Source organism: Cyprinodon tularosa, unplaced genomic scaffold (genome assembly GCF_016077235.1).
Source record: "Cyprinodon tularosa strain WSP-4 unplaced genomic scaffold, ASM1607723v1 ctg1, whole genome shotgun sequence".
NCBI lineage: Eukaryota > Metazoa > Chordata > Actinopteri > Cyprinodontiformes > Cyprinodontidae > Cyprinodon > Cyprinodon tularosa.
Genome location: NW_024037781.1, coordinates 2,157,012 through 2,174,742, shown reverse-complemented (window position 1 = coordinate 2,174,742; position 17,731 = coordinate 2,157,012). Strand labels below are relative to the sequence as shown.

General features: G+C 38.1%; 1 protein-coding gene across 2 annotated transcripts in view; it reads left to right on the top strand.

Moving 5' to 3' along the window:
• The window catches only part of LOC119783697 (interleukin-1 receptor accessory protein-like 1), a 399,178-nt gene that overhangs the window by 349,431 nt on the left and 32,016 nt on the right, over window positions 1–17,731 (top strand). For both annotated transcript variants that reach the window (XM_038285371.1, XM_038285439.1), the window contains exon 7: window positions 2,948–3,080. In XM_038285371.1, coding sequence (XP_038141299.1) covers window positions 2,948–3,080 — 133 coding nt within the window. The remainder of the gene's footprint in view (window positions 1–2,947; window positions 3,081–17,731) is intronic.

Genomic DNA, 17,731 nt, shown 5'->3' with positions numbered 1-17,731 from the left:
AATTTAATAGGGCTTTATCTGTCTGCCGTCACATAGGATGTCGTGTTGAAAATGAGCTGAGCAGAGAGAGGACCTCCCGCTGATGTGAGCGAAGGAGCTTATGTGTTCATTTGTGTTTTCTCTGGACTTTCTCATCCCTCACTTCCTCTTTTCGCTGGTCACCCCAGAAAAAAGGCTCTCCTTTATGCTGCCTTGGTTTAAAGAAAATGCTTTAAACATCCCGATTCTTCACACACTTCCATACTTTTCTTCTTTAGTTGTGTTTGTAGTTGAAAATGTGAAAAGAAGCTTGAGCAGTTGCAGCAAAAATGAGCTGCTGTACTTGTCTTTATTGGTGCAATGCTAAAAAAGCCTAGAAGTTTGCTGTTCCTTTGGCAACCCTATAGTAGTTGGAGTCTGCAAGATGTGCACGCTTCAATGTCGGAGTAAAATGCATCCCAAATATTCCCACTATGCCTTTGACTGTTTTATTTTCAGAGGTTTTATTATTTATGTCCCAACAACGCAAGTAGGGCAAAATTTTGTCTCCGATTGTTTACAGGCCTGTGTTTTTCCTGCTGTACCTCCACATTGTTCCCTTTAAAAGCATTCAGATGTTAAACAGAGCGTCATATAGACTTTAAGGAGCTGCTTTTATATGTCAACAACTCTTTTTAGGCTTATTGTTTTAAAAACCAGCTTAAAAATAAATTCTTCGGAGGTTTCAAATGAAAAAATATGATCGAAGAAACTGGAATTTTTGAAGGTTGCATTAATCTTAAAGCTACACTGCTTAACTTTGCACCCAAATATTAGCTTAATTCGAGTTCAATGCTCTGTGAGGGCTGTCCTTCTCCACAAATTGCTTTTCTAAGTTGAAAAAATGGAATCACTGAATGAGTTGTGACCCAGAGCTCCCCTCAAGCATTGGAGCTAACTAAGCTGAAAGCTGTTGTTAGACAAAAAACCAGGTAGTACACTTACCTGTTGAGACATGGTGTTGGTTATCTGATATTTGATTTATTTTAGAGGGTTTAAAGTGGCCTTGTATTTAAAAGTAACTCTATTCATTCTTAATATATTTGTCCAACATGGTCTGCTATCAGGTTGGAAAATTGCGTTTCATTCACTCAAGTTCATTCAGGTCACTACCCGATCCATACCAGAAGCACAATCCATATCATTGGATCATTTGTGTATGCGCAACCTGATATACATCTGGGTTGCCCTCGATTTTACTTTGTAAAATAGACCTAAATTACATTTTTACCTCCCTAAAAATAGAAAGTGTACTAAACTACAATGTGTTAGAGAGCTTGGACCCAAATGCAGATTAACCAGTCCAGAGAGACAAGGGAAAAAGTTTAACAGGTTTATTGAGAAGTTTTGTGGAGGTTGCTCTTAACACTGCTCAACCGGAACTGAAAGGTGAGGGGAAGACACTGCGGTTAGTTCAGGTTCAGTGGGAGAATTGATTCTCGAACTTGTAGAGGAGAAAAGGTTGGCATACTCACGTTTCCAGAGATTAGGTTTACTCTTAGACTCCAGCAGGTGAGGAATGTGTTCCAGTGTTTGTCTCATACGGAGGAGGGCGGACAGGGTTACCCAGAATACAGTTGCTTGTAGATGAACGGAGAAAGACTGACTGGCACTCAGATTTCCTGCGGTACGTGAACGGACTGTTGTGCAGATGAATCCCTTGCTCAGTATGAAGCTCAAGCATTTCTTTGGGGAAAAGTGGATCCAAACCTCCAGTTTGTATCCTCAGCTCAGTTTGAAGCTTAGTTGATCCTTCCAGGGAGAGAAGGTCCGAAAAATCCAGTTTGCAGGATGACTTCCTGCCGAGAGGCAAAGACAAAAAAAACAATGTTAAGACTCAGGTTGACAAAAACTCAGTTTGACTCAGCAAAACTCAGCTTGGCTAGAGTACCCAAAACTGGCAAACACTCTGGCGTCGAGGTAGTAGCAGAGAGCAACTTAAGAACACTCCGTTAACAAGGTAACCCCCTGTGTGAGGAGGAGAATCAGAACCAAGTGCCGCCTGGTGGAAGAAGGAAGACAAACACACAGAAACACAGACCACACAGACTGGAGTCCTACCAAAAAAATTATTTCCTGAGAAAATAAATGCATCAAAATCCTTTTTTTTTGTTATCTGTGTTCGATCTGTACTGGAAATGGGATCTTATGCTACTTCTGGGAGCTAACTTTTTCAGCTTTTAAACATAAATCTAGTCTTTTTGAGTAACAACTAAAATGCAGATTTTTGCGGGACTACTCTAGGCGTGTCTGATGACGACATCAGACAAGCAGCTTAACAAAGAAAATGGAAAAAGCATCAAATTGTCTCAGAAAAGTCATAAAACATTTTTTAAGATGTGTATTAGCATTCTTTATTGAGTTAAGGATAAAAACAGGTACTTTTAGCAGCATAATTACATTATTTATAGAAACCCGAATGCATATCTGGTTGCGCATATGAAAAGTAGCTGATGGTACGGATCATGCCTCTGGGTGACGTGCCGACAGTGAATCCCTGTCAGTTGCTTTCAGCTGCTAAACCTAGAAGTTAAATGTCTAGTGCCCCTATTGGCTAAAAGTAATTGCTACAAAGATGGTGTGTCTAAGTTTAAAGGCTTCTAAGGGAATTTAGAAAGGTCCTTAAAGGGTTTTAGATGGAAAGATCTGAAGATTTTGATGTAAATCAATGGTTTTATTCATTTTAGAAGAGACAAATGGGCTCTAAAGGAAAATACAGTAGATGTTGTTCTAGAAGCAGCTTGTTTGTCGCAGCAGAAATGAACCAATTGTATCTGTTTTTTTTGGGATCCTTTATAGATGTTTACACTAATATTCTCCAAGGCAAAAACAAGCATATTTGAATTTTCGCTTTGAGTTAATTAGTTATATTGCCCTACAGTAGATCCCCGCAGTTGTCGTCTCATATCTTGTTTGTTTTTCCTTCCAGGAAGTCCTGTCAATCTGACATGCAGTGCATTCTTTGGATACACTGGGGACACCACTCCACATATCTACTGGATGAAGGGGGATAAGTATATCGAAGACCTGGATGAGGAACGGATTCAAGAAAGTGACATCAAGTAAGCATTTAAAAACTAAATGGCTTTTTTAAAATAATTGATGAATCATTGGTATATTTTGTCTTTATTTTTTAAAGACTTCCAAAATATAAATGCATTAGGATGTTAAATACCCATTTCTCAGCGTTGGATCATAAAGCGCCGCTCTGACCAGTGTCTGTGCTGACATCTAAATGATGGCCATGAATGCTTCATGTGGTCGTTTAATAATGCAACAGCCATGCATTCTTTATCACATGCAACACTGCAAATACATATATGTATGCACAGTTAAGGTGTTGCTCCCATTGGTTTTGGCAGTAATGGGAGAGCAGCTCAACCCCTTTTCATTTAGGTGACCTCCATTATTTTTTGCTTATATTACTCATTAGAAATTCATTTCCCTCCTTCTTTAAAAGTCACACACTGGATTAGAAACATTTAAGTTAAATCTGCTGGGATCTTCTGGCCATTAGCTGCATTAGACTGTCTTTTAGATGGGCCACAACTCTGAGCCTAATGAGGAGGCGAAAAACAAAATCAATTCATTCAGCACATTCAGTGCAGCATTTATTCATATAATAATATTAGCAGTAGGTTTAATTATTTCAACTCCCTAGTAGAGAAAATCAAAGAACAGGGATTTATCATGGTATGATTACATAGTGACATATTTTAGGTGTTCATTTCTTTTGAATTTGACATATTTTAATAAATGGTTTAGACGGATCAATCGAAGAGATAAAGCCATATCCGTTAATTTTCATAGGTGCACTCATTTGTACAAAAACACAAACATATCGACAGGTAACTCCGGGTTAAGCGCCATGCTTAAGTGTAACTTCCCATCATCATGCTGGAATGCAGCACTCTGTGAACTGCCAGCTCCTTTAGTAATGTCAAGGCTGCTGTGTTCACCATTATTTTGCATGACAAAACATTTCTGCGGAGTTTCAGATTCTCATAAGCCATATGAAACTGTTAACTGAAATAAATTTTAGAATTTCACATTTTCAGTTCTTTTGAACTGTGCAGCTGGAGTTCCTTCACTTAGAAAATCAGCATTTCTCAGCAGGTTGAAGACACGAGAAAGAACAAGAGAGCTGTTTAACTCGGCTGAGGAATGTGTGGTTTTACATCCTCTACATGTGTTCTATTTTTATTAGCATACTGTCTCACCCAAGGCTAAATGCCACATATAAAATATGGTTAAAACAACTGATAGAACTCTGTTAACAAAATGATAACAGTTGTTATTTTCCAGTGTTTACAAGTACAGCACAACTAAATTCACTATCTGCATTTAACCCATTCCCCTTGGGAAGCAGTGGGCTGCCATTGTGCTGTGCCCGCAGAGCAGTGCAGTGTGGGAGCCAGAATGGCAGTCTGTGGGAGTGGGTTTCGAACTCACAACCTCTGGACTCCAAGCCCTATGCCTTAACCAATATGCGGCGCCTGGGGAACAGAGCACAAGCACACTGCTCAGACCACTCGGCCAACAGTCCCACCCTCTCCTGACCTCAGCAGAATTTCTTACATCACAAATGATATCTGGCTCTACACTTTAATTGCTGGGGCTCCAAAGTATCAGTAATCTGTAAAGATTACTTTTAGAAACGCTGTTCTACTTTACGTACTCTCATACCTGTACTGTTTTATCACATTTCACCTTCATTAAGCTCTTTATGGGGCTCCCATCCAGCAGCAACACACTCCAGGAGACAGGCTGTGTTCGTAGGTGCTTCCAAATTGCAGTCTGATGCATTAAGTAATTTTCATTCAACCAAGAGCTTTTGATCCCTCAATTCTGAAAAGAAACAAGAAAGGGATTTTTTTTTTTTTAAAGTAGATTTTGCAAGGTCAGTGCCAATACCAATTATTTGACATCAGTCAATCGGTTAGATGCGGCTGACTGGTGTTGCAAATGTTTTAGGGGTTGACAATTATTGAAGTCCGTATTGCTTTTTTCTTCCTACATTTATATGTTTGAAATGATTTTAAAAAGTTATATGCTGAATGCATTAATGATTTAGTGAACAAATGCATGTACCGATACAAGAGAAGAAAATATTAACTTGCAGATGTATCATTCGATCTTGAGTGGCGATTCACTATTGGTTTATGGAAAGAAAGACGAGAGTTTACTAATACTAATAAAGGTCTCCGATATTCCTATGATGCTAAGTTTGGCTGAGAAGCAGCTGCCAAGAAAGGAATTTTATTATTTTTTATTATTTTGCCTTCAAAATAAGAGCCTTCAACTCATCTAAATAAGTCAATGATTCGATGCAATCAGCTGGTTTTACTTCATCAGAAAACCTTTCTACCATATGTTGGATCTGATTCAACTGCCTTTGTAAGGTGCCTTGAGATGACATATCCTGAACTAGCGTGTATAAATAAATTGATTTAAATTTAATCAAAATCGCTTGCAATCATACTAATAGTAAACCCTTACAATTACTTAACCAGTCAAAGTCACACGCTGACAGCAGCAGAACAGTGGTTTATATGGACGTTACTTTGACTGGAAGTATTGTAGCCTTCTCTAGATTACATGCCACGAGATCTCCTCACAGACTGTGAGGCTCAGAACAATAGGATCCAGTCTTCAAGGGAGACAAACAGTTAGATTTCTAGAAACGTTATTGGACATGGAACTCTGAGGTTGGTCCAAGCCGGTCGGCTACCAACAAGACACAGTGGGCACCGCCCAGAGAGTCCCAGACACTGCAGTATCGGAGGTTGGAGAACAGGCAGGACATTGGAACCGAGCAGACAAAGTTAGACAGGATAATCCAGAGGGGGAAGTCAAAACCGGCATCAAAAACATGCTCGGTAGTCAGAGCCAGGAGATCAGAGCTTTGAAGAGGTGCCGAAGGGAAATCAAGGACAGAGTCGGGCAACAGTTCCAGGTTCGGTTAACAGACAGTCAGAAATCTGGCAGGAGTGCAAAGTCAGGTCAGGCAAACGGATCAGAACGGGGACAGGCAGACTCAGAGGTCCAAAGGCAAAATCGGTCAGGATCAGGCAATCAGAAATACAGGAACACTGAAAAACTTCTCACCACAGACTTGAATAATCAGGCCCTGATGGCTGGTTTTAAGGCTGGCTAAATTGATACTGAGAACTGGGCGGAAATAAGCAGGTGAGTGAAATGAGTAATCAGACCAGACATAAGTGCCAAGATCATGCCACAGCCTTTCTCAAAAGATGATAAATCAGAGTAAATAAAGTCTTGACTTTTTAACTAGATTTCAAAGAATCAGTGGAACCATCTTTGTAAGCTTTGAAGCAGTCCGCCTTTTACGATTGCTGGTTATTTCTCACCGATACTTCAATGTTATCAACTCAAGGTCCTGCAGGTCACAAGGCCTTATTACCATCACAGATATCAAATGTGACCCCGGGCTGGTAATTTAAAAATGTTAAGGCTTCCATTCAGATGTGGCATTTCGGTAAGTTTAAGGTTACTTTAAACCTAAATCTGCTTGGCTTTAGATTTATTTTGGGCTCAACTATACTTGGAAAGAAATATCTCTGCATCTCTACAGAGATTAATTAGAGGAAAAAACATGTATTTATGTACAAGACAAAAAAAGACAGAATTAATCAGTCCTCTGATCTTTTAAGAAGAAGCTTTTGTTCTTGTGAAGATTCTCGTCGCGTTTTATCAGTGTAATAAAGCCGTCATGCACCCTTTCATGTCCTGTCCCCACCGTACCCCACCGACCCGTACATATGACTGCAAAATCTCTGTTGTCGACAAATGCCATCTAATGAAAAGGTTAACTGTAAGCAGCATGACAAGGCTGGGAGGAGAGTTAGCAGCCCAGTCTGTGACCTGGCATTTCAAGATGTCTCTATCAGCCTGCTAGCTCGCTCGGCCCAGCTCTTAGTGCCGCTCTCCGTTGAGAAGGACGCCAGGCCAATTAGAGCCTACAGGATATAAGGGGGTGGCGGTGTTGGTGGGGTTGGCAGGTGGCAGAATTGGGTAGGTGGTTTGATAATGATGAGAAATACTGAGGAGAGAACCAGATGCAGTTAGGAATCTGCTTTCAGAAGACAGTCAAAGCAAGTAACAAGGGAAGAAATAAATATCTGACCCTGAGCTTCTGTGAAAGAGGATGTTAAGGTGAAGTGAGCAGGCTTGCATAGGTAAAATAGAGTGTTTGAAATGCTTACCTCAGTTCTGCCGCTGCACGATCCTGTCATGCAGTTGGTGGTATTATTTATTTTATTCTTGTGCTCCCATTTGAGCATGCACCACTTCAGACTCTTTCCTCTGACATCACTCCATGAGCATTTAGCTTTGAAATGGAAATGAATAACACGGGAGTACTCCCTTAAGGGCTGCCTGTAATACACAAAATGGAGCTTTTGGCAAAACATCTCACCTCCGAGATCCGAGGTTGATACAAACTCTTGCGGCTGTAAAGGAAGATTTTATGGATCTTTGAAGTGAAGTCTGAGCCTTAAACAATTAGGAATAAAGTTTCTAAGTCGGTGGATGGGCATCAGTTGGGCTTTTTGTAGCTCAAGAAATATGGCAGCAATCTGATGACTATGAAGCATGGCCAGCCGCCTTAGTCATCATGGAGGCAAAAATATTTAAAGAATGTTTAAAAAGCAGAATTGTTCCATCTCTTCTCCCAAAGTGAAGTGCTAGAAAGACCTTTAAAAAATGCACTCATAAGGACATTAATTCATCTGGGGCTTTTAGAGATGCATTTGAATTCTTAAAGGATCAAGATTACCAGTAAAGGCTTTGGTTATTGGTAGGGATGGGGATCGAAACCCGGTTCTATCAAGGACCCGGTTCCACTTTTTTCAAAACCCGAAAATCAATAACGTTTGGGCTTATCGATACCGCTATCGAGTCTGGTCGTTTTTTTTTTTTCTCCCGGAGGTCCTGTAACATAATTGTGTGTGTCTCGAGTCGCGTCACAGCATTTAAATCTAATCAATCCGATCACTGCAGCATGTCCACCAATGTTTTGGAATGAAATTGTAAGCAAACAGATATTAAAAGTAAAACAAGTGAAGTCTGGCAGTTAACTTCGCTCGCGACTCGAGGATGGCTGAACGGACGAAAAGGTCTAAAGTTTGGCTTCATTTTACCAAGCTCAAAGATAAAGAAGAAGCGAAATGCAACTTATGTTGCAAAATCATCTCTTTTAAAGGGGGGAACACAACCTCAATGGCCAAGCACATTAATATTGTGCATCAAATAAAGGCCAAATGCAGTACCTTCAACTGTCTCCGGGTTGAAAAGACTCCTCCTCCTCCGGCTGCTGCTGCCGCACCATTGTCGGGCCCGTATTCATCATCCACTCAGAGTACCACTGGTAAGCGCGCACACAGACTTTGTAGCTTGTCCGGTCAGTTAAAAATAGTAATTGTGAAATCCGTATTGTAATCGGCAGCATACAAGCTAGTTAGCTTGAAAAGTACACAAAGTTTCCGACGTGCTGCGTGATGATGTGATCAGATTGGCTCAGTAAAACGACAATTAGGTTATCATGATGCGTTCAAGTGCAACGTAAAGAAAAGGGAAATTGAGTTTTTGGCGAGAAACGAGTAATAAAGTTGTATATTGCTCTAATTATTTTAGAATATATAATTAAACTACTGATGCCAACATTTATTAAAAATTACATTTAATTTAGAATATGATTATTTATTTGCTAAATATTTTCCTAATCACTAAAAACATGATGAAAAGTGACAGTAGACAATACATTAACCCACAATTGTGAAAATGTATATATTTTTTTTAAACCAAAAGAAGACCTTTCTTCAAAATATAGGACATTTCTTCAAATAATTTTTTTTCCCACTTCCTTTCTGTCTGTTAAAAACATATTGTCGCATCGTCTTTCCACCAAATAACAGAAAAGTATCGATAGTGGTATCGATAAAGACTCGGATCGATAAGGAGTATCGATAAAGGTATCGATATCAATAAATATTAATGATCCCCATCCCTAGTTATTGGTTATACTAAAATCAAAAATGTGCATATGTAACTGCAGTATTTGACTTATCACATCTCTGAATATTGAAAATCTTTATGCAGGCTTTCTTATATGGTTGCAAACAAGATATTATTTAGCTAAACTTTTGATTTCTTACATTTCTTGAGGGGAAAAAAATCAAGAAAAAGTGAAAAAAAATAGTCCGACCATTTTCAACATATGCAGTTTTTGCTACAGTAAACGAACAAGCAAACTGTTGTATAAATTGGTCCATACAAGAGAATAATGATCATGTCATGGAGAGGTCAAGTCTAAACTTAAAGGAAAATAAACAGTCTTTTATTTACCTAATAAGAAAATATAGGAGGTGTTAGTGTTTATTTATCTATCGAATTCTAGAAAAGGTAAATCTGGACCTTTTAGTAAATAATAATGGTCTGTATCCTGTCATCCCTGCTTTATTAAAAAAGATTTAATAAAAGAATGTTATTTAGTTTTTGGAATAAAGCTCTTATTTATTCTCCTTTTCTCTTTCATTGTCTTTTGAGTATTTTTTACATACAGTAAATAATATGTAATTTTCAGCATTTTTTAAATTCTTTATGTCATCACAGCCAAGTAATAAAATAAAATGATCGCTTCAAAAGGAGTTTTTAATGCCTACTTTGACCAGTAGTAGTAGTAGTAGGATGTTTTGGGTTTTTTTCCTCAATCATCCATACCAAGGAAATGTACCATAAGCAGAATTACAGATCTCAGCAGTCCAATTATCTCCAAATTGACTTAAATTAAGTAATATTCCAGTTCAATTTTAAGGTCCAAATCATAATATTTCAAGAGTCTTCTGATTTGATTCAAACAAGCTTTATGAAACAGGTAGTTTATATTAAAACAACAATAATTAGGCAGTAATTGAGGCTAAAAATAGCTCGCTAGAGATGGCATAGCCGTCAGGATTTTAGGTGTAGCACAAGATATGGCAAAGCATAAAATTCCACAGCTCAGGAAGGAGAATTTGACTGGTCGTAAAGAGGCCTACTCAGTCTCCTGACTTCAGTCTGAAAGAGAACCTGTGGAGGGTGCCGAAGGTGAGAGTTTTAAAATGGATTCCAAGAAACTTGAAGGTTTTAGAAATCTTCTGCAACAGGGTTTCCGCCAAGTCATTAAAAATCCTCAAATGTCATTAAATTATTAATTAAATTAAGGCCTTAATTCGCATTAAAATTCATTAAATGTGTTTATTGTGTAATTTAAAATGCTTTCTTAAGAAAATTGTTTTATAAAAACAATTTCGTTAAACATATTATATCACGAAATATTTGTGTGGAACTGCTTCCGGTTGATCGCAAAGCCATATGTTCAGAAAAAGCTAGAGAATGGGGGGGGGGAAATGCCAATTTTAACAAAAGTGGCTGGAAAATGAGGAATTCGGGACATGGCTGCAGCCTGTTGACGGGTACCTGTTGGTGGCATTAAAATGATTTCTAAGAGCATTAAAAAGCATTAAGTTAGAGTTATCTATTGCTGTATAAACCCTGTGCAAAGAGGAATGGGAGAAAATCCCATCCTAACCATGTACATAAAAACGTCTTAGTCCTGAGCTTGTCAACAAGGTTCTACCAAGTGTTAACCTGTGTTTTGCTTGAAGAACAAATATTACTATCACTGAATAAATAATACAACATCCTATAACCTTTATTCGATTTCTTTAGTGTTAATTCTCTCTGTTGCCATAATCTGTAATCAACACTTAAAGGAGATTTGATTGATTTAATGTTGAATTGACAAATTGCATGGTTATTTCCCCAATTGTATATAACCTTCCAGTTTGTAATCAAGCCTTACTTTGTTGGTCCATCCAGTTTTTAATATGCAGAACTTTTTCTTTTTTTTTCGAAGTGACAAAATGTGGTAAGAAGCTGAGTTGCAATGCACCTTTGCATCCTACTCGAAAATTTGGCATGTTTTTCAAATTTTTTTATTTAACTAATAATGGTAAAACATAAAGATTTGAAAGCAAAAAAACAGAGTCAAAGGTGGCTATTCTTCTTCCACACTCTCCATTTATTTCCCTCTTTGAATTAATAATTGCCTTCAAACGTCTCCATCCAGGTTTTGGTGAGGGAGAGTTATACGTCTTGCCTACTCCTTTCCAGGGAACCGCATTTTTCTATTCTTCTAACAACACTGATATATATATATATATATATATATATATATATATATATATATATATATATATATATATATATATATATATATATATATATATATACACTATATTGCCAAAAGTATTTGCTCACCTGCCTTGACTCACATATGAGCTTAAGTGACATCCCGTTCCTAATCCATAGGGTTCAATATGACGTCGGTCCACCCTTTGCAGCTAGAACAGCTTCAACTCTTCTGGGAAGGCTGTCCACAAGGTTTAGGAGTGTGTTTATGGGAATTTTTGACCATTCTTCCAGAAGCGCATTTGTGAGGTCGCACACTGATGTTGGACGAGAAGGCCTGGCTCTCAGTCTCCGCTCTAATTCATCCCAAAGGTGTTCTATCGGGTTGAGGTCAGGACTCTGTGCAGGCCAGTCAAGTTCATCCACACCAGACTCTGTCATCCATGTCTTTATGGACCTTGCTTTGTGCACTGGTGCACAGTCATGTTGGAAGAGGAAGGGGCCAGCTCCAAACTGTTCCCACAAAGTTGGGAGCATGGAATTGTCCAAAATGTCTTGGTATGCTGAAGCATTCAGAGTTCCTTTCACTGGAACTAAGGGGCCAAGCCCAGCTCCTGAAAAACAACCTCACACCATAATCCCCCCTCCACCAAACTTTACACTTGGCACAATGCAGTCAGACAAGTACCGTTCTCCTGGCAACCGCCAAACCCAGACCCGTCCATCAGATTGCCAGATGGAGAAGCGCGATTCGTCACTCCAGAGAACGCGTCTCCACTGCTCTAGAGTCCAGTGGCGGCGTGCTTTACACCACCGCATCCGACGCTTTGCATTGCACTTGGTGATGTATGGCTTGGATGCAGCTGCTCGACCATGGAAACCCATTCCATGAAGCTCTCTGCGCACTGTTCTTGAGCTAATCTGAAGGCCACATGAAGTTTGGAGGTCTGTAGTGATTGACTCTGCAGAAAGTTGGCGACCTCTTCGCACTATGCGCGTCAGCATCCGCTGACCCCGCTACGTCAGTTTACGTGGCCTACCACTTCGTGGCTGAGTTGCTGTCGTTCCCAAACACTTCCATTTTCTTATAATACAGCTGACAGTTGACTGTGGAATATTTAGGAGCGAGGAAATTTCACGACTGGATTTGTTGCACAGGTGGCATCCTATCACAGTTCCACGCTGGAATTCACTGAGCTCCTGAGAGCGACCCATTCTTTCACAAATGTTTGTAAAAACAGTCTGCATGCCTAGGTGCTTGAATTTATACACCTGTGGCCATGGAAGTGATTGGAACACCTGATTCCAATAATTTGGATGGGTGAGCAAATACTTTTGGCAATATAGTGTAGTATATATATATATATATATATATATATATATATATATATATATATATATATATATATATATATATATATATATATATATATAATTTTTTTTTTGTATCCTTTTCAGCTCCCTTTACTTCACTTCAGCCTATGTTGTGTCACACATGGCTGCCAAACTCTTTAAAAAGCCATCAGCAGGACTCTGTGTCCCAACCTTGAAGTGAAGTCCTGTGTCTCTGCCTGACTGGCCTCACAATGTGGAGCGATGTGTTCACAGGAACCAAGAAAAAAAAGGCTAAATTAGTTTTACACTCATGCCTCTATAACCTAACTTTAGTTGCTAAAATTGCTGTTCCTCTACCGGAAGCAGTTATTCATTATTAGGCTTTATGAAGCGACTAGCATGTGTGGCTATAGAATAATTGCTTGTAATGGTTTCTCTTTGTGTATGCTCAATAAAAAGAAATTTACTGCGGAGTGATATTTTCTGTTGGATTCCATTTATTAGCCACATAAAGCGAATGTAAGACATTGCCATGGCAGCAGTGGCTGTATTGTATTTTGTGCTCATATATACCCAGTACTTCACAATCTGCTTTATTTAGTTCATTCATTGATCAACAAGAATGAGATGAGTTTTTATATGCAAATTCCCTGCAGTGGGCTGCAGATGAATGCCTAAGTGGCACTCACACCTTTTTGCACTATTAGCCCCATGCATCATTAAGCAGCGGCTTGAAATAGCTGTAATTTTTTTTGCAGCCTTAAAAAGGTTATCTGCTCATACATATTCTGTGCTTTTGCTCCCCCGCAGGTAAGACCCTGCTTTTTTGTTTCTAATGTTTCATTGTTTACATACATACCCCCTCCCAAAGGACTTTACATTACTTTTATAATATAAGCCGGTGTTTGTTTCTTTTGGGAACTAATTCAGCAAGGTGTTTGCTGGTAGCATCAACAATGCGTATTAAAGCATTAATGGAGGGAAGCAGCTGCATAGAGCTTTTTTTATTATTGTATTAAGGAAACTTGCTGCTATTGAACTCTTTTTAAACATATTTAATAATATCTACATTGACGCTACCTGTTGACCTGGCAGTAGCAAGAATAATATGTGTGGGACTGAGTTGAGTTCTACGTGATCCATCTGGAATGGCTGCCGTTCAGTCTGTCCGTAAAAAGGAGGGACGTTTAGTACAATACTTCGAGCTGATTGGGTGATATGCCAGCTGGTAGCCACTCTCTATAATGCACTTTCAACCAATCGGAGCCACCAACACAGACACCGTGATCACAAAAGGATTGGTCCGCAGCTGCTTGAGTGTTTTCACGACCAGCGGAGTAAGCTGATAAATCAAACTTTTCCAAATCCTGTCACTGCAAATTTTTTCAATGTGTGTGCGCAGACACCTTTCCCATCTACAAATAGATAAATTCTTCTCTTTGCTCCTTTTTTAAATGAGAAATGGTCGCTATTTTAACTTAAAACTGTCAATTTCTGTATCGACAGGTGAGTCCTCCAGCGTAGCGGTAAGGCCCTTGTGACCGTCGTCATTCCTACATGTCCCGCCCCAAAAAACACTGCTGGCATGTCATTGGACCAACTCGCTAGTGGTCTTTCAACATGGATTTATTCTGAGACTGAAAAGTCAGATCTCACGACAATCTAGCTTTCAGCACAAGTTTAACTACTTGTATGATATGTAACAGTAATACTAGTACTGTACCTGCAGGTGTTGATAATGAAAAATGAAAAGGTGATTCTTGGCAAGGCTAAAGCTATTAATTTTCCCAAAACTGCCAGTGTCCTTGGTAGTTATCTTTTAGCTTGCAGCTATTTCCTTACATTTTAAGTGTTTTCAACCCATTTTACAAAGCGTACAGGGAACATTTCTTAAAATAAACCCAATGAAACAACTGACAACTGGCGAATCAGTTCCCCTGAATAAATAATGAAATGATAAAAGTGATGGAAAGCCTTCATATAAGAGTTTGGCCAACTTTACACCAAACCCTGGGTATTAGGAACTTGCATTCATAAGAATTCAGATATTTATAGAGGGTAATGAATGCCACGATTTAATAAATACCTTATGAAATTATTTATATGCGTCATTAATTAATTGAAATTAGAAAAAAATTCAAAATATAGAAAAAAAATTGTAAAAATACAGAATATCTTTAAAAAATCTATAATTATATGAGCCTCAGTGAAATTAATATATTTTTTAGAGTACATATAATTATTTCATGATTTAATAAATGATTTCATGTTGCTACACTGAAGTATAATAGGAATTACTTCAAACTGTCTCACCTCTTTCAAAGTCAGAGGCTTCATGCTATTCCTTGTTTTACTCTAAATTCAATATCATGGAATTAACTTAAAAAATGTTCTGCGGCTTTTTTGCAGCACATTGGGTTAGCAGCTCCGGCTTCTATATCCCTAGTTAAGCGTAAAGAGGTCGTCGTTGCTCACCTGATGTGCTATAAAAAAAAATGGCAACACATTTCTAAAATTTATTTTCAACCTTCCTGGCAAAAACATGACATGAAAGTAAAAAAAAAAAAAATGCTCATTTAGAGGCAGCCAATCAGGTGTTTGACTTTTGACTTTGATGTGTGACAGTTTTAATTAAATCATGATGTGCTTCACTGCAAGAAACAGGAAATAAGTACTAAAATAATGAATATAAATCAATTAAATACATATTTAATTTAAGCCCATATCATTTATGTGTTTCTTCAATAAATTATATATTTATTTTCAGTTTTGATAGACACATAAAAAAAATAATTTCATAAGGTATTTATTCTGTAGTGCAGCACTCCTGTCCCTCCATAGATTTGGCAAAAGAGTACATAGTTGTTTCATGCACAGGTTTTTAACCAGTTTATCTCAAACTACTAAAAGTTCCTGCTTTGCTAGATAATTTTGTGGAACAATTAAATCCACTTTGATTCCTTTGCTTAGACTGCTACTGTGATCTGTGACCCCATCCTATACAGTATTTAATACATTGACAGCTGCAGTATTCACTCTGGATTGTTTTGCAGAGGTTTCTTTTATTTTCCCCCATAAGTGACAATTCAACTACATAGAGTTGAATGATGACTGCACATGTTTTCTGGACTGGGTTAGAGCACACATATTTATGCAGACATAAAGCTGTATTCTATTGCAGGGATAAGATTGTAATATGTAGCAATTGTCAAGCAATAACCACAGTTTCGTAGAGGTAGTTTTCAAATATAAGCAGATTATTGAGCTGTTTTTAAATGAAGGCTATGATTAATGTACTTTCCTTTTTTTATGGCTAGGAAAAGGAGCAAGACTGTTGCAGTGCAGAGCTTATCAATGATAAATCTCATAAAAAAACCTGTAATACCAAGGTCAGGATATATGGATTTTCAGGATGCACCAAGGCATAGCTCAAAGTTCCTTCAAAGAAACTTGTTTTTGTCAGAAAAATCCATATTTTATAAAGGAGTCGATGCTTGTTATTTTGGGCCTAATTTCTTTATTCCTTTCCTTTTATAGAGAATATCTGATCTGACGTTGTTTGGGATTGGTTTAAAAGGCTACAGCTGGGAGGAAGTGCTTTGAGTTTTACTCCCAGGCCACTGTATGTGCTCTGGGATGACAGTGATGTCGTTTTGATAAATCACACACTGACTTTTGATTATTTTGGATGAACCTTGGGAACAATTTGTTTCGTTTACATCGGATATTTAGTCAAGAATCAATAAGGTATTATATTTTTTTTTTATTTAAATGATTGCAGTAGGTTGCAGTGTCTGTGACAGATTTCTTCTACTTCTGCTTTTATGTCCCAATTACATGTTTCAGTTCATCAAACATATTTTAATTTAGAACAAAGATAACTGTCTGTAAATACAAAAGTCAGTTTTCAAAGTTTAACAAGAAAAAAAACAACTATCCGAATAATTTTGGGGTTTTTGTGAACATTTTCAAAATTGATTTTGAATATTATCTTCCTCCGAGCGCCTTATCAGTCTTTTGTCCCACAGATCCCCTTATTTTTCAATAAGGGAAAAAAGTAAGCTTGTGGAGGATATATGTCAAATTAAACCATTTGTTTGAGAAGTTACAATACTGAATAAGTTTTGTGTTTTAAATTGTATAAATATAAAGTTCAGGTTAAGCGGCTGTGCCACTTTTCTCCTTGATAACAGCCGATTAATCCTTTAGATGTTGACCATTAGTGATGCACACTTTTGCATTTAATTTGCAATACTGTACACTAAATGCATTTGGTATTTAGCTTTCTGCTACTCCTTTTAATGATTAAAACAATGTTTTTTTCCATATTGCTTAAAAATAATTAATTGAATGTAAAAGAAACAGAATTTTCACATCAGTTACTTTATTCATCAGATTTGAAGTACAAGGCAAGAAATGCAATTTTGTCAAATTTGGTTCAGCACTATGTAATAATTTGATGTAAATAAAAAGTGCTTAACCACATAATGTACACTGAAAGATTACAAAAATGAATGGATATTTTTTGCATCTAAAGAACTTCAAGAACAGCTATTGATGTCAATCAGTATAGAAAGTTATAAAGCAATTTTTTTATGTTTTTTATCATTTAAGGTTCATGCTCGGGGCTGCACAGTGGGCAGTGGTTAGCGCTGCTGCCTTGCAGCACAAAAGTTCTGGGTTCGATTCCTGGTCCGGGGTTTTCTGCTTGAACCCATGCATGTCTGCGTGTGCATGCGTGGGTTCTCTCATGCGTGGGTACTCCGGCTTCCACCCACAGTGCAAAAAACATGACTGTTAGGTTAAATGGCTTCTCTAAATTATCTGAGAGTGTGCATGAATGGTTGTTTATCCCTTTTCTCTGTGTTGCCCTGCGACAGACTGGCAACCTGTCCAGGGTGTACCCTGCCTCGCCCGTAGACAGCTGGAGATAGGCACCAGCACACCTCAGGACCCCAGCAGGGATAAGCATGATGGATGGATGGAGGGATGGATGGATGGAGGCAGGGTCCATGCTCAGAATTCAAGTAGAAACAGCCCTTTATGGTCAAGCTGTGATTCAGACATTTCTGCTGACCACAAATTATCTGAAGCCCCATCAAAAGACAAATTGATAAAACCAAAAACCTTTATATATTCCACTCCATACATTTTATATTTTAGAAGAGCATACCAAGACTAGAAC